Raw genomic sequence first — 24,681 nt, 5'->3', positions numbered from 1 at the left:
AATGAAAGACAGGGCTCAACACACCTAAATTAGGATTCCTGAGAGTGATGCCAATTCAAAATGCAAGTTGGTTAATCTTATGTTCATGGCTAAGATGCATACAGTATTGTCACGGAAGACAGCTAGACCCCCAACCGTTGAAGCGTGGGCAACAAACTAGACAGTAGACAAAAGTGAAAAGGGACAATTAGGTGAGGCAGTTAAAAAAAAACAAACAGGACAGAGGAAAGCGAAGAGCTGGGACTCTTCACTGATAGGACTCTCCGATGGGATGACATCAACCATGACATTCCTTATGCAAACTAGATAGAACTGCTAGAATGCTTTATATTAATGTATACAGACATCAAATTGGGGAAGAGGGGAGGAATAATCGGGAGAAAACACAGAGTGGCAAGGAACTGTCTGGACTAAGTGACATGGAGATACCCATATAACGGGAGGAGGACATGTAGGCATTGAGGTCAAAATTCTATCAATATGGAATCAGTGCTGCTCCTTATAGCATCCTGACACAGCTCACGTTCTGGACTAGGGAAAACTCTGTGGGCATCCCTACGTCATCTGTGCCAGTGTTTAAACAGGTCAACATTGAGAGGAGCTGTGGAGGGGAGGTTAAAAATGGGGTACAAATTGAAATGTGACAATATCTCGTAGTTAGCACCTGTGAGATGAAGAGAAGTGTAACAAAACTGAAGGTCCGTTAAAACTCGCCTCCCCTGCCCACTCCACACTTTCAACCAGAGCAACATTTGTCCCATGTCATGCTGGTGCCGTTTGGACCACAGACGGAAGAAAGCCAAGAACCAAGTTAGTTCTGGGTTATTAGTTAAAGGCTATTTATTAGCCATTTTGGCCTTTTTGCAGGTGCCAGACCAACCTTCTTTGTTCAAGTCACCCAAGGTGACTAGGTCCCTCAAAGGTCTCCAACAAGTATCCTCCCTGGCCATTCAACACCCCTCTATGGGGCTTAAATCTGTTTTTGACTTTTCTGATGTGCGCTCCTTTTGGGCCACCACACTGTCCACATTGTTTGCCAACCATCAAGACGGCTTTCTTAGTGGACACAACACTGGAAAAAAAGGGTCAGCAAACAGCAGGCTCGCTCTGTGCACCCTGTTTATAACACCTATACCCAGATAAGATGGTTCTTCGAACATGAATGTAGCTCAAAATAATCACCTGGCCTACCTTTTTTTGCTACACTTTATCCTTCTAAACAAGAGGAGATACTCCATCGACTGGACCCAAAAAAAGTGTTGCCATTCTACCTTGACATCACAGGAGTGTTTCAGGATGATCAACTCTTCATAGGGTGTGTGGGAGTCAAAAAGGGAATGCTGTGCAGAAACACACCATCTCACGAAGGACAGTGCTATGCATAAAGGTCTCCAATGTATTGGCCATAAAGCAACTTTCTGCTGTCATGCATGCTCATCTCTCCAGAGCCAAGGCTGCGACCATTGTTTTAGGTCATGGAGTCCCTGTCCTGGACATCTGTCATGCAGCTGCATGGGCATCTCTCCTCATGCTAACTGAGCAATACTGCTTGGATTGTCAGGTCCGTCATGACTGGCATTTCGCCTGTTCTGACATTTTGGTCTAAAATCTGTTCGGCAGACCCACCTCCAGGAAGGTATTGCTTGAGTATTCTAAGGTAAGGAATCTTCCGGTTGAAGTATCTATCAAATGAATACGTGACTTATCTATGGAAATTCTTTATCTGGTAGAGACTATGTAGCCGCAGATTCCTTATCGACACTCCCATCCTCCACGCTATGCAAACTGATTACACAGTTGGGTCACCCTTTTAAGGGCCTTGGGCATGCATAACAATCGGTCAGTGCAGAGCTGAACGGTGCCATCTAACAGCATGCAAATGTACCACTCGAAAATTTCCAGATCCAGTCTAACACCTCGGAAATATTCTAAGCTAAGGAATGTGTAGCTTGAGGTCTCTAGCAGATCAATACAGAGCTTTACTTCATTACCTGCGAGCAAGGCTAGAATGATTCCTGAGCACACCGAATGGAACAAACAAGGTGTTGGAACAAATTACATCTTAGGGTATTTTATTCATCCCACCCATCACCCACTTCCAGCAAGTGAAAGTAATTCAGCGTGTAAAATAGCTCTACATTCAACAAAGGGAACCTTGGGAACATCTCTAATGAAACTTTGCTTCGTATCCTTTTACAGCCAACAACAATTTGAATGATTCAGCACTTCAGTTATGTAGCACATGAACATCATACCTTTGCGCTTTTGAGGCTTGATTTCTTTACAAGGGCTGTCCCTAGGAGAGTTGTTATTGCTGCGACCAGTCATATCTATCCCCAGTAAACTGAACAGTTTCTTCCGGTCAGGAGCAGGAAAGTGCTTCTCAATAAGAGACTGTAAAACTCCTCTAAAGGCATGAAAGAAAATAAATGCACAACTTAAATACAAGCAAAACTTTGCCAAAAATGATGGGTTTAGTAATATAAAGGTACAAATACAACTGACTGAAATACACGTGTTTGCATGGAGAGGGGTTTTAGGCCCTTGTTAGTTATTACTACTATTGTATGTTTCAGGAAAAGACTGTTTATTTCTTACATTGCAGTCTGTTATTGCCTGTAACTCATGAACACATGCAATTTAATTTTAATTCTAATGTATGCAGTTATAATTCCTCTGACGACTGGATGCGTATATGTCATTTCTGGTTTCCCTCAAACACTACTTCGATTTACAACCTATATACAGCAGCAGTATATTGTATCCTGTCTTACAGTTATGATATGCTGTTATTATTGTATCAGAAAAGGAGGTGGTGATGAGTGTCTGAATTAAGCAGACCACTCTTACCCAGTCCAAAGATCAGGGGTTGAACCATCACCGTTTTTTAGCTCACTGCACCATCCCAGCTCAGAACTTGGCTATATGCAAATTAGTCTGACCCTGGCCCAGTGCATCATGGGAACAGCGCAGACCAAACTACCAAGCCAATTCTTATACTGGGAAGGAAACAAGCTACCGGGGACCGGTTTCTGGCATTTCAGCCGTCTTCGGCCCGGCTTGCTTGAATCCTGATGGTGCAATGAGCTAGGGACTCACATCTGAGTATACCCTTCCACGCTTATGGTGGACAAAAATGATTCAGAAAAGGAGGTGGTTCATCACCACCCCCTTTTCTGAATCGTTTTTGGCCACTATAGGTGTGGCAGGGTATACTCAGACATGAGTCCCTTTCTCACTGCTCCATCAGGATTCAAGCAAGCCGGGCCGAAGACGGCTGAAATGCCAGAAACCGGTCCCCGGTAGCTTGTCTCCTTTCTGGTGAAGAATTGGCTTGGTAGTTTAGTCTGCCCTGTTCCCATGATGCACTGGGCCAGGGGCAGACTGATTTGCATATAGCCAGGTTCTGAGCTGGGATGGTGCAGTGAGATAAATAACGGTGATGGATCAAGCCCTGATCTTTGGACTGGGTAAGAGTGGTCTGCTTAATTCAGACACTCTGTTCATCACCACCCCCTTCTCTGAATCGTTATTATTGTATCAACATTTCATCTTACTGCTTGTGCAGCTGGATTGGTATACAAAAAATACAATAATCAGAATTAAAAAATATATATATGTAATGGTACAAAGAAAAGTTGGATTAAAAAAAACGCACAACCGCCTAAACTGAATACCCTTTAAGGCTCCCCTGGATAATCATGACCGACATTACTGAGAGAGAAACCTGAAATTTTGGAGAAGGCTGCAGAGCTCAAGCGTTTCCAGGCTAACAGCAGTGAATCTGATATGGACAACTGAATAATCTTTGGGCTTCCCTCTGTTCACTATACTTCAGAACCGAATACAAATGAAAGGGATCTACTGCGATTTTGTAAGACACTAAACAGGAAATCAATTAAAATGTTAAATATCTGAAACTAAGAAAATACACAGCAGAGGTAAGAACGTTAGAATTTCACAAATGGCTATGAAGTAGTGATAGGAGCAGTTGCATGTTTATCACGTGTAGTATAGAACATGATCTAATGAAACATGGTAAAGGCTAATAAGGACAATCAGATACTGTAACTATATTCAATCATAATGTCCTGTGGTCTTTAACTAAGAACCTGTTCAGGTGCCCACCATCTAACACCACAAACAACTAGCTCCCACCTACATGAACAAGTTACTCACCTTGGATAATGGTCTCCTCACGTTTTGATTTTTCCCAGATGCCAGACCGGATCCAACACTTTTATAGTAACTGCTCATGCGAGTAGTGGGTGGCACTTTCTTTAGAAACTCTTTAGTGCGGGTGTTGTCAACCTTTTCTGTACTGAGCTACTTATGCTCAATGAAACGCATTGACAGCCACTAATATTAATGTTGTATAATTTCCATTTTTTATATGTACTATAATTCAACCAAATAAAAACGTTCTAATTTAATAGCTGGGCTGCACACAGGTGAGCTATTCAGAGGTAGGTGGAAAAATACAGCAGCTCACAAACTAGTGGTTGGAGACCCCTGCTTTAGTGCTTTTAAACTGGATCAACTGCAACAGACAAAGTTCAACATCTAATGGGGAACATTTTAAAAGCACACAACGCCCTCCACAACATGGGCCCAGGATACTTCAACGACCGCCTCACGTTCCACACACCCACCGGCCAGCCAGCCAGCCAGCTCCGCTCCGCCAGCCTCGCCCTCGTCCCACAGATTCGCAGAAGCACCACCGGAGGAAGATCCTTCTCCTACCTGGCGGCCAAGACTTGGAACTCCCTCCCCACCCACCTACAGCTGACCCAGAACCATCTCACCTTCAAGAAGCAACTCAAGACCTGGCTCTTCGAACAGTAGCAGCAGCCTCCCCCCCCCCCCCCCACCCTACCCCCCCCAGCGCCTTGAGACCCTTGCGGGTGAGCAGCGCGCTCTATAAATGTGTTTGATTGATTGATTGAAAAGCCATAAAGGTCCACACCAAAGAATTGGGAGCAGGTAGGCTGGTGAGGAATGTGTACTAAGATTGAAAATCCACTATAAAGAGCAATATTGCAGGTTAAACAGGGCCCTAGCATAGCAATACGGAAAGCAGTACTCCTTAAGTGGACCTAATGTGAAGGGTTGATCAGACAGCAGATAGCCAGAAATGTAAATGTATGTGTCTTGTAAAGAGTACTGCTGCCCTGAGGCGTCGTGGCGCTGTAGACCGCTGGGGAACCCGTCCTGGCTATCCCTGTGAGATGGTCCCTACTGTGTATCTCCAAGGTGAAACCAGGCATCCCCGGCGAATGTGGGGGGCTGTTGTAGAGATGGGGCAAGCTAATGCCCAGAGTTGCAGAGTGTGATACCTGGTTAGAGTAGGCACAAAGGCGAGAATTACCGAGTCCGCTGACCCTGGTCCACGACCCTGCCGCGTCTGGAATTGAACCCTGGTCCCGGGCGTTCTCTGCTTCCGGGTCTGCCGCCTCTAACCAGTGAGCCACACCACTCCACCAGAAGAACAGGGAGTGAGAGAGCATTAGAAGCAGAGAGTGCTTGGGAAGCGCTAGTCGTGGCGCTCAAATCCCCGGAAAATGCTGAGGACGCAGACTCCATCGGTGTTCCCCCAAGCAGACACAAATTAGGCTGGGGCACTGGTCTACTATACATTCACGACCTAGATGTAAGTGACACCCCTGGAGTAGTTGCGGGTTGGGAGGTTTCAGTCGGGACTGAATGGCAGTATATGCATAGGACCGCAAATAAATGGTGAAAGAACCAAATATCCTGAACTGACTATAAGCTGTACTAGTGTCCCAAGTTGACTGAATGTAAGGTTGTTGGTTGATACGGTTGTGGCATAACCCAATGCATTTTCTGTAAAATAAAATACTTACAAAAAAAAAAAAGAGCATTATTGCAGGTAACGGTTGGAAGTTTGCCCCTTACACCATCCTCACTCCTGATATTTTCCCTGAACACTATTTTTGCTGATTGTGGAACTCTGTAAATTCTACCCCTGTTAAACAGTGGTAAAGATCCTGTGCGCTCACTTTCATAATTATGGAATTGGTATAGCCCCAACTGGCATATTCAACTTAGTCCTTGGTATATGGTACAAAGATTACTGAGGGTCTGCAAGTTAAATGTCAGTTGTGTACTGCAGCAACCATTGTGCCATCTACTTTAGTGACAACGCAAAGAAGACTGCAGGCCTAGCATGCGTGCCCTAAATGTTGCAATTTCAAAACTATAAAGTCAACCTGTCAAAATAAACCATTTACAAATCAAATCCTTCCTTCTAAAATCTAACAAGTCACCATGATGTAGGCTTTATTGTCCATGAGAGGGTGCAAAGATTTTAAAAGTAGGTTAGTAGTGTTAAACACATTCTGACAGTGAAAAAGCCCCAACAGGCTATTTTCCCTGTAGCATGGCTAGCTCATCCACAGGTAGACAATGGGTTTCATTATTCCCTTTAATAATAATTTCCACTTGAAAGGAGCTACAAACATTTCAAAAATTATTTTACAGATTTTTGTTAACACTACATTTGGATTTTATATAACTTTTCAGGAAAAGGTACTTTTAGAAAGTTACCTTTCCCTAACTAAAGCAATTGGAGAAATATTTGCTTGACCTCCAACGATGAACTGGCAGCTGAATACCCCCTTTGATGAGAGTGAAGTTACACTTAAGGATACCAATTAGCCTTGGGCGTAGGGAGGTGTTGTGTTCAATTGACAGTATAGCCTGTGGGCTGTGATGAGGAACTTGAGTAATTTCATAGAGCTATACCCTTTCACAAGCAGATGCAGCCAACACCCAGGCCTATCCTGTTCTTTTCTGCACTCTAACCACACAGGCTCCAATCACAGTAGGTTTCTTTTTTTACAGTAATGTCACACCCTGCTAGAGTGTCAAAACCTGCATGAGAAGACAGACTTTAAAGGACAGGATGCCAAACCAATTCTTGCGTATCTGCCTTGTTGCTGGAAGATTCTGTTTTTCTACCAGGCTTCTGAATTCAAGTTTGTTTTGGGTACAAGACCTGCCTTAAAGTGGATTTTAGAATTAGAAGTAAGAGGACACTAGGATATCCAAAGTACACTCCCCACAAACCCCACCCACTCTCACCCAAGTTTCGTATGGCTGAAGACTTTCACAATCTTGAAAATGCTTCAAGTGGACAAGATTAGCCCAGGAAACCTTTAGCCCCGTTGGTTAACCACACAATAGCTTGTGCCAGGCACAGGAACTGGCATCTCCAAGCAACCAGAACCCACCTAGGCCAGTGTAGGAACAGAAGAGAACTGAACCTGCTGGGTTAGAAGGCGGCTTGTCTGCCCCATTGGGTGGCTGCCGTACCAACAACAGAGCTGCAACTTTCTCCTTTCTCCTGGATCATTAAAACTATCTATTTCTGCCATCCGAAGGATTAGCAGCTCGTCCTTCCTACTGAATACATGTTACTAACCAGAGCGTTTCTCTTGAAGAATGGCGGATATATTTGCTTTCCATAATAAGCATCTCGTGTTGAGAAAAGCTAACTTTGCATAAGAAAACCTTAGAAGCCTCTTGGGTGACGAATAAGCATCTTTGGAGACACAAGATTTTTTCTGGACCTGTATCACTGCAAAACAGCATTGTTGTCTGCATATATTAGCTGGTAATATTCGAGCGCAACATTCCGAGGTGGAACTCCTGATGAAGACAGTGTTTGTCGAAACTCGCGTTGTCTGCTTTGAAAAACACCTAAAAAGACCCAATCATTCATCAAAAGTCTGTTATTGTTTATTCACTACATCCTATATCAATTTTATCATGTTTGATGAAAAGATCGTTTACATCATTATGACTGTGTATGTTGGTTGTGTGTGGCTGTGAATGAATGTGATCAGAATGTTGTATATATGTGCTAGTCTCTAAATAAATGCTTTAATTTTTTTCTATTTTTTTCTATTTCTAATATGTGTTTTTATAAAGAACCAAAAAAAGATAGATAAATAATTAATACACTTATTTATATGTTTCTAATTCTTTAGTGTCACTATAGTTCTTTTCCCCATAATATTTTGAGGGATTTAATGAATTGAAGTAGCCCTAGAATATTTACATTATTGAGAAGGAGATGTCTCCTTCATGTACCCAGGACAAAGACAATGACTTGAAGAGTCATGAGGCAGACTTGTACAGGTTATAGGGATACAACAAGCTCCAAGAGGCAACTGTCCAGATGACCTGTGGCAACTGAATCTGGACTGGACCCCGCTGTTGGCTTCTGCCTAACACCCAGCTAGTCTCTCAGTGCCTGCCTAACACCCAGTTAGTGTCTAAGGGCCTGCCTGGAAGTCCTGGGAGCTTTAGAAGTGTACACTTGTGGAGTATTGGGAATTAGAGAACTAAGTCAGATGGTAAAATCTTTTCTCCATGACCAACTTGGTGTATCCTACCCGCGCTTTACTACAGTCAGCGCCACAAAACAACTATGTCCTGTTCTATCGCGATCACTGATCATTGGAACTTTGTGCTTCTGGGTACAATTTCTACTTGAAACTTTAAAAAATAATATCTCCAGTTCCCCTTATTGGATTTGTCATTTTGTTTATTAAATTGAACTTGTTTTCTAGTTTGTCTTGCAATTTTTATTATTGTGAATTTTGACTTTATTACTGTTTTAGTATTGCATAAACAATTAACACATGGTCTTCAAGTTAAACCAGCCTGCTCTGTGCCAAAGCTACCATTGGGTTGAGTTCAGGTTAATTTACTGAGGGTTCACCTTCAAAAGGATTGGGAATATTACTTGATGTAGGTATTTATCCCTCTCAACCAATACCCCAGTTTCCTATAGCAAGAAATTACCAGCCTGCAGGAATAGTTTTGCAGCAGGAAGACCATTCTAGATTAGCAAGCTGTGCATTATTCCTCCCTCTAAAGTTTTGGCCCGGTAAGGCTTTTATTTGGGTGTTAAACAGTAGGTGGCTATACTCCTCTCCCATTAAACCAGTAATACACCCCACAAAGCCACAGTGCATGGGCACTGTTTTTTCATTCTTTCTTCACCTTGGTGGCGTATGATATTCTAGGGAGTGACATTTCACCCTCTGACTCATCTCTAACATTTTAAAACCTCTCAACTCTTCAGAGGAGGCGGGCTAATTGATGCGAATTCTGTAAAAAGCCTTCAAAATGCAAAATTTCCACAACAAGTAAAAAAAACTGTCCTTTTTAGCATGAATCTTTTTTGGATTTACATACTGCACATGTGGCAGTATTTCTCCCATTTAGGACTTTGGGATGAAGTGATAAAGTTTTTGGAAACAGTTTTTTTAAGACCTTCTGTCCTACTGCAACCGTCTTATGGATGTCTTTGAAGTAGTGTTTTGTCAAAGTGTGGACAGATAGCGTAAGAGTTACTTACCTTAGGGAACAGGGTATCTGGTAGAGACACTTCTAGCCGCAGATTCCTTAACGTAGAATTATCCCCAGGCGCAAGACTGGATCCAGAAAATCTTCTTTGCCACAGCATCTCTGCGCACCGGGGGGCGGTACCACGTGACTCTGCCCTGACGTCGTCGGCGGGCAAGATGTCAGCAAGGTCACATAAGCCCAACCCTGGCGCGCCAACGTCAGTTTTCTTCTCAGAACTTTTCCGCACCACAACGCGGAGCCATCACAAACAAAAACTGAGAATATGAGAACAGTGTGCGAAAAAAAATCAGATGAACAGAATGGGAAGAAATGAATGGTGAGGAACAGCACCATCCGGAGTGCACCAGGCACTGTGGCACTGAAAGTCATAGAAGGGAAGAGTAGAGCACAGCTACTGCGAAGTAACCCTTCAAGTAAATACAACATCCTCCATGGGGGTAGAAAAGCATGTGAAAAACGTCACAGCACACGAAAGGGGCCTGCAACTTCAGTCTACAAACAGTGAGGGACAACAAGGCCAAATCAGAAGAGTAACGACAATTCAGCCCAAGACAACACCAGCAAGGAGAGGCACATTCCCTGTAAAGAGCGAAGGGTCAAGGCACAGCCAAGAGACCCAAACTCAGAGGACTGAGGAGGAGTCAGATATTTCAAGTAATGAAAAAGGGAGAAGAGCACGAGTAGGCCCCACACTGGAAGACCAGGGTGCAGGGACGCAGAAGTATCCATGAACCCACCAACCAAACACCAGAAAGGAAGAAGTGGATCAAAAACAGAACGAGCATCCCACTAGGGAGGAAGCGAAAGAGGGCACTCGCAGTAGACAAAACACCCAGAGAAAGGAGAGTGCAGAAGACCAAGCTGAAGGTCCTCTCAGAACAGGGAGGAAGGGCAGGTCATGAAGGAATCTGCGGCTAGAACCGTCTCTACCAGATACATCGTTACCGAAGGTAAGTAACTCGTACATCTGATAGAGACTACTAGCTGCAGATTCCTTAACTTAGAATAGATACCCCAGCCATACCCAGAGGGAGAGGGCTTGCGAGAGAGCCTCCTAGCAGGAAGAAACACAAGGCCCCAGCAGAGGATGTGTAATGGGGACAACAAGGGCAGCCCAGCCCCCACCAAGCAGAAGGAAGCAAGGACGAGGTGAAGGGAGATCAGGATACCCCAAGCCCATAAAAGGTACAAGGGACATCCGCCAGGAAGCCCAGAGGAGTACCGAGGTAGAAAAGAATCACCCCAAACTCCAAGGAGAAGAGGTGGAAATGGAGGCAAAGCCCTCCACAGGAGAACTCACACAGTGAAGGGGACAGCTGAACCGGCCTCAGCCTCAAGTCAGCGGACAAGGCACGAACGGCTCCACTGCCAAGAAAGGCAGACGTGAGAAGAAAGACAGTCCTGCAAGGCTCCAGCAGAACAAGAGGCATGAGCATAAGGGCACACGCCAGAGTCCCCAGCTGTGGACCAGAAAGAGCAGGCGTGCGCAGCCGGCAAGTACCATGAATCAGAGTCCACACCAAGCCCAAGACTAAGGTAAGGGCTAGGGAAATCCAGAACAACCCCTAAAGGGAGACCATTCCAGACATAAACTGACCCATGAAAAGAAGTGGGGAAGTCAGAAGAGAAAAGAAGAGGAGAAATATGAAGGACGGACTAAAGCCGTCAACCAGAACAAAGGAAAATACCAGGAAATCCTATCCCCCAGGAACACCAGGCAGAGGATCAGGCCGAAACTCCAGACAAAAAAGGGTGGAAACACAACAGCACAACGCCGCAGACTGCATGCCAAAGCTAGTCCAGCAATGCAGCGGATACTGAGAATGACAGAACCTGGAGCAACGCAAGCTACGCCGAGGAACAGATCGAAGAAACCGCACCAGCGGTATACAGCGACGCCAGGAAAGGCACGGAACCCGCAAAAGGGAGTCCACACCCTCCCGGCGTAGGACAGAGCTATACAATAGCTACAAGTACCCCACTTAGGTTATAACACGTCACAAAGAAAACATGGGAATCAATCTTAGGGGAAAAATCCTGCATCAAGACAACAATTACATAAGACCTGCGGTAGGATCCACAGACGGCTTAGCAATCAGCCATAAAATACACACTTGCCAAAAGGGCTGAACCGGCAGCCAACATAAGAGAGGGGCCAACCAAGGGACCCCGAAGGCACGTCAAACCACACAGAACATACAAACGGTCCACTAAAAAAACCAGATTCCAGAAAGCAGGTGGGTTAACGCCTCCCATCGAGCCCCGGAGGATCAACAAGCCAGCCTACAGAGGGGGAGGAGGACAGAGCCCGGCAAGGAGACGCTGAATGGTGGAGTCTGCATGAGTGTTAAACAAAAGGACCCCATCAAAGGGAGGTCAACCAGACGCTCCCTAATATTCTTAGGAAAAACAACATCCTGCAGCCAAGCATGGCGACGAAGAGCAACAGAACTGACCATAGCACAGCCAAGAGCATCAGCAACATTAGACATATTTTTGCTACTTACCTCACAGAAACCCGATCTATTACTACTCACAGAGACTTGGCTCACTGAGAATTCGCAGCCTGACATACTGGCCTCACTTCCATCAGACTACTATATACTGGCAGTAAATCGCGCCCCAGGTAAAGCTGGAGGGGGAGTGGCGGCCATTATTAATAAAAAACATAACTTCATTAGTCGCCCGTCCCTGCTGCTACCTGGTACTAAAAACCTAGTCATAAAAACCGACACTGAGAAAGGCGCCATAGTCCTGGTTTTACTTTACCGCCCCCCACAATCTATGCCCACCTTTCCCTCAAGACTCGCCGAACAATTAGCATCTATCACCACGAATTACCCTCATACCATCCTTATTGGAGACTTTAATCTGTGGTTTGACAACCTGGACTCTGACACCCAAGCTAGAGAACTGTTTGATTCACTCACCGACATCAATATGATCCAATTCACACAGTCTACCACTCATGAGAAAGGCCATCATCTTGACCAACTATGGTCGCATAATCTCCCACTAACGTCTATCTTGATTCAGCCCTGCATCTGGTCTGATCACCTTTTTGTTTACTTTTCCTTTCAAGTAACGAGACAGCATCAGACTCCTCCACAGCCTGGAGGGGAAACTCGCAAATGGGGGGCGATAGATCTTCCTGCTTTTCTGGACACTTTGGCCTCTACTTTGCCACCACTCAACAACTTGGGAGACGTAGATGCAATCTATGAAGCGCTCTTCCTGTGGATCCAAAGTGCTACCAATATTCATGCCCCTAGTGTAAAATTCTCACGCTCACGCGACAAAGAGGCTCATAAATGGTTCTCTGCGGACCTCAAACAACTTAAACTAGAGGTCAGGCAAAAAGAGAGAATTTGGCGCAGAAATTATCTTCCACAAGATAAAGAGGTCTATTGCCTTAGCCGACGTCTCTACCAAAAAACCATTCTTAAGAGGAAGACTGATTATTTTTCAGGCATAATTCTGCATTCTCAGAATCAAACTAAAGACATCTTTAGAATAGTGAACGACCTCTGTAACGATGAGCGTACGTCACTACCTATCGCACATTCTCAAGCTTTATGTGATGATTTGAACAACTACTTCACTAATAAAATCATCACAATCAAACAAAGTATACCACTACACCCTGCCAGCAACACCATTGAGGACGCTTACAAGAATCCAGAGATTTTAGACCACATTCCTCCGATTGACCCCAAACAATTGTCGGAACTCCTTCAACGGATCAAATCTGGGTCACCCAATGATATTTGCCCCCCTTCCATCTTTAGAGAATTAGGCTTATCTCTCCCACAGGCACTCTTGCCTATTCTCAATGAATCCCTCAGACAAGGCAGAGTCCCCACAGATTTAAAAAAAAGCCCTCCTTATACCGTTGGTAAAAAAACAAGGGAAGGATCCCTCGGATCTTACAAACTATCGACCTATCTCCCTGCTGCCCTACCTCTCAAAGGTATTGGAGGCTCATGTCTCTAAGAGTGCCTCTAATTTCATCGAGACCACCAACTATTTGGAGCCTAATCAAGCGGGGTTCCGCCCAGGTCACTCAGAGGCGGTGATCCTGGCGCTTCAAGACAACCTTAGAGCCAATGCGGACGCCGATACACACCAAGCCTTGGTGCTGCTTGACCTCTCTGCTGCGTTCGACACGGTTGACTATGACATCTTGCTCAACCGTGTCTAACAGGCTGGCCTGAGAGGACCAGCGTTGAGCTGGATCACTTCCTTTATCGAGGGTCGGACTCAGGCAATTCAACTTGGCAGCTTTACAGGCACTAGGCATACATCCACCTGTGGAGTCCCGCAGGGGTCGTCATTATCCCCCTTATTATTTAATCTTTATCTCCGCCCTCTTCTTCATTCCCTTAAGAAATTTAAAGTCACGGTGTTCAACTATGCGGACGATTTACAGCTATTATTCCAACTGAACATCCCTGATGCTGTGTCCGAATTTCAGAACACCATGAGACACATCCAATGCTGGATGAACGAAAACCATCTAAAACTTAACCCGGGCAAAACAGAACTACTTTTGCCCGGGAACAGTTTATCCAGCTGGAGTGTCAACTACTGGCCAGCAGACCTGGGCACTCCTCCTGTAAGGTCCACTGCTGTAAAGAGCCTAGGGATCACGCTCCATACGGACCTGTCCTTAAAAACCCAGGTGGGTGCCGTGGTTTCCGCAAGCTTTTTCCAAATGAGGAAAATAAAAAAAAATGCTCACTTACTCACCCAGTCTGCCTTAATCCAGGTCACTATTGCCTTGGTCATGTCCCGCCTGGACTATTCCAACAGCGTCTACCTGGGACTTCCAGTGTGCCTGTCAAAGAGACTTCAACTAGTCCAGAACCAGGCGGCTAGACTCCTTTTACAACAGCCAAAATGGTCTTCTATCAAACCAGGACTAGAAAAGCTACACTGGCTTCCGATTTCCCAACGCATTGCCTTTAAAGCTGGCTGTATCACCTTCAAGGCCACACAAGATAAAGGCCCTGCCTTTATTCGCAGTCTGGTTTCTAAATATACTCCCACTAGAAGCCTGCGCTCTGCTCAAAAATCCTTACTGGAGGTGCCTCGCTTTAAAAGGAAGCGACAGGGCGGCTGCTGCTTTCGCCATCTAGCAGCTTCACTTTGGAACTCCATCCCCTTACCGATTAGGCAGAGTAAGGATTTGCTCACCTTCCGTAAGGGACTAAAAACCTGGTTGTACTCTCAAGCCTACCATTAGCCTTTGTTAGCTTAGTGTTATGTTGTTCGGACTCTTCATACTTCCTATAGCGCCATGAAGCCCACGGGCGTACGAGCGCTTTATAAATTGATTTTAACATAACATAACATAACAAGGCCACACAGAGAACAAACGCAGCCAACTCACGACCATCCAACACATGGTGTCGTAGATCAGCGCGGGCACACTCATGGGAGACATGAGAAAGAAGGGACTCCACAAAATCCCACAGGCTGGAGGTAGCCCTGGCCAACACACAAAGTGTTGAGCGCGTCCAAAGCAGCACTGGATGAAGCGAAGATGTTATGCCCCCATGAATCCAACCACCAGGCCTCCAGAGACGGAGGAAACACCACAAGCAAGGACGGAAAAGCAGTCCGCAGAAGAGAGCCCTGAGTAGAAGGGTGGCAGGAAAGGTAGACTGGGTCGTGCGGCGCAGGATGGTGGCGATGCAGGAGCGGCTGAGGCACCAGATCACCCGTGGCAGGGCGCCGCCAAACCCACAGAGTTGTGGAGCGACGCTTCGAAAGGAAGCAACAGCTCCCATCCACCAGACCCCTGGTGGAGAACTTCCAAGAGATTATACTTAGGGAATGGGGTGACTGGGTCACCCACTCGCAAAATGCCAGCAGCTGTGGATATAGCCCGAACAAAGGCAACACTGGCCTCTGTATGGTGTCGCCTAGGAGAAAGCAATTCCTTTGTAGGCGACGGCTGCAAACTGAGCCGTACGTCCCAAAGTCCAGCTAGAGGGGGAAGCGGCCAGCCCCTGAATTGTGGGGGATCCACGGATGAGTGGGGAAGAAATGCGTTACCTACCTGTGATTGCAGTTATCCAGTATTGGTATCTTACATAGATTCACCTGCCTGAATCATTCCCAGTCGTCGGGATGGGAGTCCCTGGTATATAAATAATGTCCCATTAGACATATAGAGTAATAGGCCAAAGGCCTCACATTAGTAACAAATCCATGTCCTTTTGTAAAAAGGACCAAACTCCAGAGAAGAGCCAATCAGCTATCACCACCCTCTAGAACCTTCCTGGAAGGAGCTCTAGTCCCTACGATTTTCGCAAACACAGTGATAAGTAGGTGTATCACTGAGAAAACTAGATGAGACCTTACAAGGGAGGTGGGTGGGTTGCATGTTAATCTATGAAAGATACCAATACTGGATAACTACAGTTAAAGGTAAGTAACGCATTTCTTATCCAGTATTAGGGTATCTTTCATAGATTCACATGCCCTGAGTAGTAAGCAATGATGAGCACATTTTGGATGGTATATCATATACAAATTCACCAGATAATAACATATCAATGTGACACATAGAAAGTACCAAATTCTAATCAAAGAAACCATTAAGGAACACAATAGAGAAATGTGATTATACATGAAAGGATGGCGGGATGAAAGAAGGCTCACCTCTATCGATCAATGACAAAGTACTGCCTGTCCCACTGCAGCATCCTTCATGAGTTCTATAACCAAGCAGTAATGCTTGGTGAATGTTTGTGGAGTCTTCCAAGTTGCCACTCTGCAAATGTCTGTAACAGGCACACCTGCAAAGAGTGCCATGGAGGTATACATCGCCCTAGTGGAGTGGGATCGGACCTTGGAATGTAGGGGTAACGCCGCTTGCTGGTGACAGAACGTAATAGCTGCAGAGATCCAGCGAGAGATGCTTTGTTTAGTGAGTGGAAGACCTTTTCTAGGTTGACTGTAAGCCACAAAGAGTTGGTAGGAATTGCAAAAGGTCTTTGTCTTGTCAATGTAAAACTTTAGGCAGCGTTTAAGATCCAGAGAATGCAGAGTTCTTTCTGCCATTGTGTGAGGGTTTGGAAAGAAGGAACGTAAGACTATAGGTTCATTGAGATGGAAGTTGGACGGGACCTTCGGCACAAACATAGGATTTGTTCGTAGTATAACCCTGTCGTGTTTGAACTGAAGGAAAGGGTCTTGAATTGAAAAAGCCTGGAGCTCACTCACTCGCCTCGCTGAGGTATGGGCCAGAAAGAGCACCGTTTTCCAGGAGAGATACTTAAGATCAGCCCTGTGCATTGGCTCAAAAGGATGTTTCATGAGCTGAAAAAGAACTGTGTTGAGTTGCCAAGTGGGAGGTAAAGTTTTCACAGGAGGAAAAGTCCTGAACAGGCCTTTTAGAAACTGCTTGATCAATCTGTTAGACCAAAGAGAAGGGCCAGCAGAAGATCTTCTGAAACGGGATATTGCAGCAAAATGAATTTTAATGGAAGAGTGAGCAAGACCGGAGTTCACCAGATGGAGAAGGTAAGGCAATATTTGTACCGGAGAAGATGAAAGAGGGTGCATCTTCTTTGACTTGCACTAGATGCGGAACCTTTTCCATTTTAAGGAGTAGGTTTTGAAGGTCTGGGTCCTGGAATTCTCTGAACTCAGGAGCCAAGCGGATAATTTTAAAGATGCCGGATCCGGATGCTGGACTTGCTGGTGGTTCACTGTGAGAAGAGAGGGAAACGGTTTCAAATGGATCGGTGGTTCCAGGTAGAGAAGGTGAAGCTCTGTGAAACAATACTGCCATGGCCAAGCTGGGCCTATCAGAATGAGTGTGCAAGGCTCTGCTTTCAATTTCCTGAGAACTCTGGGAATCAGTGGAAAAACAAATGCAAAGACGTTGCACCATGCAATCGAAAATGCACTTCCAGGGGCATGGTCTGCAGCCGTGAGGAATGGCCGTACTCTAAGGCGGATCCTCAACCCTCGCCGCTAATCCGGACACCGATCCTGTGTTCTTTTTTGCCCCTGACCGAAGAGACAAAGCTCCGGTGATCTGGCTGGACGGCCCCGTTTGATCCCTGCTCGCCACTGGACTTCCTTTCGCCACGGCGAGATCCTAAGACCCGGCAGCCCTTCCGGCCCAAAAGTGCAGCTGGCACCGCCGGCAAAGGTAGGGCCTGATACCGGGGGCAGATGCGAGACCCTGGGAGCCATTGGGCTGAATATCCGACCCGAGATCCGACTCAGAGGAGCGGGCCCCCACCAATCCGCGCTGGTCCCGTCTTGCTGGGCCCCACGGACAGCGAACGAAGCGGCCTGAACTGGGCCCTCCCTGGCACCCGGGCGCTGAACTACGCGAGTTCCCGGCTTTGGGGCTGCTGCCGGGGACCGCCTCCAGCCTACCCGAGACTGCACAGGCCTGATTGCTTTAGCCGCAGCCCACTGCACTGCCTGGGGGGACTATCCCTCCTCGCTGTGACCCGCTGCAAGAGCTGCAAACCAACTACTGGCACACTGTGGAGCCACATCGCTTGCAACGAACCAGAACTTGATCCTGCGGCACGAGGGCTGTTGCTCCCCCTACCCCGCATCCACTGCCTGGGGCAGAGGGCCTGTACCCACCCCGGCCTCGGAGGCCTGCGGGGACTGTGGCAGTCCGGGCTGGAGGAGACCCTGCGCACCCGGCGCTGGGGGTGCCGTGGGGCGATTGTTGCCGGGGGACGGCTGGTCACTGCCTTGGGCCTGGCTCTGGGGCCTGGGAGGAGCCTGTTCTGACATCTTACGACCTGACGCACCGGCGGAGCGGCCTCTCCCGAGGATTTCGGAGCTTGCTGGGTGTGCTGGTCCCGGGGTGTCCCCCCTCTTGCTCCACTTGGATAGACCACATGGGCCACCCTCTGGGCTGCGAGCCATGACACGTGATTTGCGACCTATAATATTGTGAGTGGAGCGCTGGCTCCCCCTGTGCCCTGCAGCCGCCTAGCCTCATTTTTCCTTGCTCACGTTTGACAGAGACTACGTTGACACCGTTCTCCCAGGAGTGGTGACTGCTTACTTACACGGGGGTTGCTGGGACCCCGCTTGCCTGCCCACGCCTCGACCCTGCGCAGCTGGAACATACGGTGCGCTTTGGGCTCCAAGATGGCCCCTAATAGTAAGTAATAGTAGTAAGCCCTCCATCCAAAGACAATCCAATAAACTCTTGTGGGGTTCAAAGGAAGAGACTAAAGATGCCAACTCAGACACTGCACCTAAAACCGCGACTCCACCTCCTGCAGCGCGGGCCCTTACTCTAGAGGATGTGATGGAGGCAATCGCCGGGGTCCGTTCATCGCTGGAGACTCGCATAGACTGTGAACATCGAGGTAACACTGTTGCGGGCGGATCTCCGCAAAATGGACACCAAGGTGAAGGATATAGAAGTTAAGACCAAGGTGCTTGTTGACGATACTTCTACGCTCCAACACCAAAACCAAAAGCAGCAGCTACAAATGGGGGAGCTTCTTGAAGACTATGAAGGGCGCTCTCGGCGCAACAACCTTTGCATCCTGGGGGTTACGGAGCGAATGGAGGGGCCTTCCGCTGATCTCTTTGTGGAAAACTTGATGCTACAACATCTGCAACCAAAGCAGCTTTCTAACTCCTTCTCCATCGAGCGGGCACACAGGGTCCCGGGCGGTAGGCTGAAGCCAGGTGCTCCCCCAGCCCCATTATCGCTCGTGTGTTTAACTTTCGTGACCGTGATGTCATCCTCCAGACAGCACAAGCGGGCCCGCCCTTGTGACTGTACAACGCCCAGTTATTGATCTTCCCTGACTTTACGGTAAAGGTCCTGCGGCCTGTGGCTGGCTGGATGTGTGGGGGCGCCCCTTCCTTGGCCACGAAAGGGGCAAACAGCGGAAGTTTGTTGGTGTTGGCCTAGGCCCAAGGAATTGGCCGTAGCCCTGGAGTCCTTGAAACGCTCCAGTCCATTGTCAATCAATCAATCATAGCATTTGTATAGCGCGCTACTCACCCGGGAGGGTCTCAAGGCGCTGGGGGAGAGTGGTCTGTTACTGCTCGAAAAGCCAGGTCTTGAGTTGCTTCCTGAATGCGAGATGGTCCTGGGTTCTCCGAAGGTGGGTGGGGAGAGAATTCCATGACTTGGCTGCCAGGTAGGAGAAGGATCTTCCTCCGGTGGTGGCTCTGCAGATGCGTGGAACGGTGGCGAGGGCGAGGTTGGTCGATCGTAGCAGGCGGGTGGGCGTATAGAAGGTCAGTCGGTTGTTGAGGTACATGGGTCCCAGGTCGTGGAGCGCTTTGTGGGTGAGTCTGGACGTGGACGTCCAGGACGTGGACGTCCAGGACGTGGACGTGGATGTCCAGGACGTGGACGTGGATGTCCAGGACGTGGACGTGGATGTCCAGGACGTGGACGTGGATGTCCAGGACGTGGACGTGGATGTCCAGGACGAGTCATGCGGAGGCGTTCTGGATGCATTGGAGCCTTTTCTGAAGTTTGGCTGTGGTTCCGGCGTAGAAGTGTTTCCGTAGTCCAGTCGGCTCGTGACGAGTGCCTGGGTGACCGTCTTTCTGGTTTCGGTGGGGATCCATCGGAAAATCTTACGGAGCATGCGCAGGGTGTTGAAGCATGATGAGACGGCGTTGACTTGTCTGGTCATCGAGAGGGAGGAGTCCAGGATGAAGCCCAGGTTGCGTGCGTGGTCCGTTGGCTTGGGAGTGGAGCCCAGGGCGGGGGGCCACCAGGAGTCGTCCCAGGCGGAGAGTGATGATCCTAGGATGAGGTCTTCCGTTTTGTCTGAGTTCAGTTTCAGGCGGCTGTTCTTCATCCAGTCGGCGACATCTTTCATCCCTTCGTGTAGGCTGGTTCTGGCGGTGGCGGGGTCGTTGGTGAGGGAGAGGATCAGCTGGGTGTCGTCTGCATAGGAGAGGATGTTGAGGTTGTGTTGTCGTGCGATGGCTGCGAGGGGGCTCATGTAGATGTTGAAGAGAGTGGGGAATGAGTGGTGATCCCTGTGGTACACCGCAGATGACTTTGGTGGCCTCTGATCTGAACGGGGGGAGGCGGACTCTCTGGGTTCTTCCGGTGAGAAACGAGATGATCCATTCCAGTGCCTTTACTTTGATTCCGGTGTTGCTGAGGTGCTGCACTTGGGTGCGGTGGCAGACAGTGTTGAATGCTGCGGAGAGGTCCAGGAGGATGAGGGCCACAGTTTCTCCGTTGTCGATCAGGGATCTGATGTAGTCTGTGGCTGCGATGAGGGCGGTCTCGGTGCTGTGGTTGGGTCGGAAGCCGGACTGAGTGGTCGAGGGATCCATTTGTCTCGAGGAAGGCGGCAAGCTGTCTGTTGACGTTCTTCTCGATGACCTTGGCTGGAAAAGGGAGGAGCGAGATGGGGCATTGTCCGCTTTGTCGCCAAAAAGTCGACGGCCATTGAAGGGCATGTCCATGAGCGTGGCCTGGACATCCCCAGAAAAGTTGGCGGACCTCAGCCAGGTGCGGCGGCGAACCGCCAGTGTCGTGGCAATCGCCCTACACAGCATGTCCGTGGTGTCAAGTCAACATAGGATCGAGTAGCGTGCTGCATCCCGCTCTTCCGCCAGGGCTTGGGCGGGACATGTCCAGGCCTCCTCCGGGCACTGAGGCAGCACCTCCGCAACCGTGTCCCACAAAGAGTGGGTGTAATGGCCCAAAAGGCAGGCGGTGTTGACAGACCGCAGCCCTAAACTCAGGGAGGAGAACAGCTTCTTTCCAAACTGATCATACCTTTTGGATTCCCGATCCAGAGGAGCGGTAGGGGATGCGGTCTGGGACGTAGAGGCCTGGACCACCAGGCTCTCGTGGTGGGGTGAATGGACAGAAAGCAGGGGTCACCTGGAGCCGGGCGGTGGCGTCGGGCCACGTTCCGATCCACAGGGAGGCCTGTTTAGGGCTTGGACCAGGTGCCCATCAGAACGTCGGTGAGGGCTTCGTTAAACAGCAGTAGAGGCTCTGAGGAGCTTGCCTGCGGTTTGAGCACCTCAGTGAGGAGGTTAGTCCTCAAGGCCGCAACAGGGAGCTCAAGAGCCAAGGCCTTGGCTGCCCTGTTCAACACCACGCTGTAAGCAGCCCCCCTCCTCCGAAGGCACGGAGGGAGGAGAGGCGAAGTGTCCAGACCACTGGCCTCCCCCAGCTCTTCTGCCCAGTCCTGGCTCAACTGGCTCTGCTTTGACAGAGGGTCCTCAGACCCCTCCCAGTCCTCCTCGTCATTCATCTCCTGATAAGCAGGCAAAAAAGATGGAGTCGGGTCGTAGGTGAAGACCTCACCCATCGACGCCGGAGACCGTGCCGGACCAGGGCTGAAACTGGGGTCGACGTCGTCCGGGGACGGCGTCGGGAGCGACACCCTCTGGGTCGGCGCCAGCTGAGTCGTAAAGTCGACTGGCGACGACACGGATCCAGGCCTGTGGCGTTAGGACCAGAGTCAACGACGGCGCCAGGGCCGAAGCACCCGGCCCGCTAGGGCTCCCAGTTGGACCCGCGGGACCCGAAGGTGCCTCGGCAGGTTCCGACGGAGGGTAGTGCGACCTCATGGCTGTGAGGATAGCACTTATCTCCTCCAGCGTCACGTGCAGCCCAGGGACCGGCGGGTATGGAGCTGGACGCGGCGCCTGCGGCACTGACCGAACCCCCAGCAGCGTCGCATGAGCGTCTGGGGGAGTCAGAAGAGCGATGCCGCCTCTTCGACTTCTTTTTCAAATGCCTCGACTTACCCGAGGACTTGGAGCCCAACGAGTGGTGGTGACTCGTTGAGCGGCGATGACTGCGGCTCCGCAACCAGTCCTTCGACCAACTGCCGGAGCTTGAGCAGCTTACGGGACCGCTCCAGTCTAGCCTTCGAGGTCAAGGCCCGGCAGTCGGGGCACGACTTATCATGGTCGGCCCGAGGAAGTAAAGACACTGACGATGGGAGTCGGTAACTGACATCAGGCGATGACAGGCCTTGCAATGTTTGAAAGCAGGCATCCCAATCAGCACTGCGAATCGAAGGTAGACTCGAAAAGTGATCAAAAGAGATTAAAAAGGTTAGTCAAAAAATGACTAGAGTACTGGCTCTTCACGGATCTGCGTGTGCTGGCGCGGAAAAAAGAAGAACTGACGTCAGCGCGCGAGGACGACGTCATCCCGGCAATGACGAAGCAGACGACGGACGTGGAGCCACAGACTACGCCTACCGACGTGCAGGGGTACTGCTGACGAAAATGTTACGGATTCAGTCGGACGCCTGTGGATATTCTAAGGGAAGGAATCAAACACGAACCGGTTTCTTTCAGATTATTGTAACACCCTTTTTCTGAGCCTAAAATGTGCCAATTATCTAAACTACAATCTCTGCAAAACGTTGCAGCCAGAATGCTTAACATTCCAAAGTACCACCACATTTCTAGCAGCATTAGAGCACTTCATTGGCTACCAGTGCAAAAATAAATTGAATTTAAAGCACTGGGCTTGGTACATTAAGCACTGTTTGGTGGTGGAGCAGTGGATCTTCAGAAATTATTCTGTGAGCACATTCCACAGCGTAATCTCAGATCTGCTAACAAAGGTCTAGTCCAAATACATAGAATACAAAAGGCTAGATGGGTAGGTAGAAGCCTGAAATATCTAGCATCTAACCTATAGAATGAATTACCAGACAGACTACAACCTTCCAGACCTCTGTTCAGAAAAAAGGCTGAAGACCTGGCTATTCTCCTTGCAGAAATAAGGCACGCATCCTTCTCTAACTCTTTTCCTGCTATAGCGCCAAGACGCCTCAGCACTCATGCGCTTTATAAGCTTTTACTTATTTTAAGTTGAGTTTCCTAGGATCGGGTGCCCGATTTCGCCCTAGTTGTATATGAACTGTACAACTATGAATCAGCCTATTGGGGAGCCTCTCACGCGGAACAAGAGAGATCTAGACCAGAGTGGTGAATGTTTGCTTTCTGGCTCAGGTGGAAGCTACTAGAATGAGAGGTGTGCTAAAGCCTCCAAACAACAAACGGAATGAGATTGGAGAGGCAGAAAACCGTAAGCAAGTTTTTGATGCCAAAGGCTTCAGCTCTGAAGGGTGTTTTAGTGCAGAGGTCGAGCAGTTTGACGTGAAGTGAGTTGGCTTCATAATATTCTTTGTGCAGAGCAGTGGGGTCTGAAATGAAAGTTTAGTGCCGACCACTGCCCAAAGGCCACGACGGCCTGGAAGACTAGATCTTTCCAGTGACCCTCTGACTACTGTGCAGAGAGGCAACCCTTGAGCAGGGCGAAACTGGTCCTGTTTGGTGTTTAGATTCAGTGAGGACGATGCTTGGTAGTTTGGGTTGGACTGTTCCTAATGGAGCAGGGGCAAGACTGGTTTGCATATGGCAGAGTCCAATCTGAGGTGGTATGGTGGGCAAAACAATTAAGGGTTGGAATACTACCGAGCGATTGCCAGTGGTTATACTGTGAGAAAGTGTCCTCTTCCTTGCATGGTATGCCTCCACTTTTTGCTGAATTGCTGATGTGCTTTGACTGAGAGTGCCCTGGGCTCCTGCCAATCAGGTGCCCAGGGTCTGTGTTCCTGCCCTGAAACTGTGTTGAAGATGAAACCCAATTGGCATCTCTGGCCACATGTCAGTCCCTGGTAAATGGCACCCTAGGTACTCAAGGCATTGTGACCAGAGAATACCCCTAAGGGCTGCAGCACTTATTGTGCCACCCCTAGGGGCCCTGCACCCTGACACACACACTGCCTTTGCAGGCTGAGTGTGCTGGTGAGGAACTAAACAAAGAGACTACATGGCACACATGTCTCCTCAAGTGGTGTGTGCCTGGTGAAAGTGTGCACTGACAGCTGGAGGGGTGTGCCTGCTGAAAACGTGCACCACCCAACCCCCAACACCTACATCGCCACTCAATCCCCACCGCGTACAGCACCACTCAACCCCCAACGCCTACATCACCACTCAACCCGCAATGCCTACAGCACCACTCAATCCCCACTGCGTACAGCACCACTCAACCCACAATGCCTACATCACCCCTCAACCCGCAACGGCTACAGCATCACTCAATCCCCACCGCGTAAAGCACAACTCAACCCGCAATGCCTACATCACCCCTCAACCCGCAAAGTCTACAGCACCACTCAATCCCCACGGCGTACAGCACCACTTAACCCGCAACGTCTACATCACCACTCAACCCGCAAAGCCTACATCACCACACAACCCGCAACGCCTACAGCATCACTCAATCCCCACCGCGTAAAGCACCAC

General features: G+C 48.7%; 1 protein-coding gene across 1 annotated transcript in view; it reads right to left on the bottom strand.

The window, feature by feature from the left end:
* The window catches only part of SBNO1 (strawberry notch homolog 1), a 946,695-nt gene that overhangs the window by 587,376 nt on the left and 334,638 nt on the right, over positions 1-24,681 (bottom strand). The window contains exon 11 of the mRNA XM_086942451.1: positions 2,256-2,407. Within this exon, the coding sequence (XP_086798577.1) occupies positions 2,256-2,407 (152 nt within the window). The remainder of the gene's footprint in view (positions 1-2,255; positions 2,408-24,681) is intronic.

Source organism: Lissotriton vulgaris, chromosome 11, assembly GCF_964263255.1.
Source record: "Lissotriton vulgaris chromosome 11, aLisVul1.2, whole genome shotgun sequence".
Taxonomy (NCBI): Eukaryota; Metazoa; Chordata; class Amphibia; order Caudata; family Salamandridae; genus Lissotriton; species Lissotriton vulgaris.
Note: the sequence above shows the minus strand (reverse complement) of the source record. Positions and strands in the feature narration are given on the sequence as shown.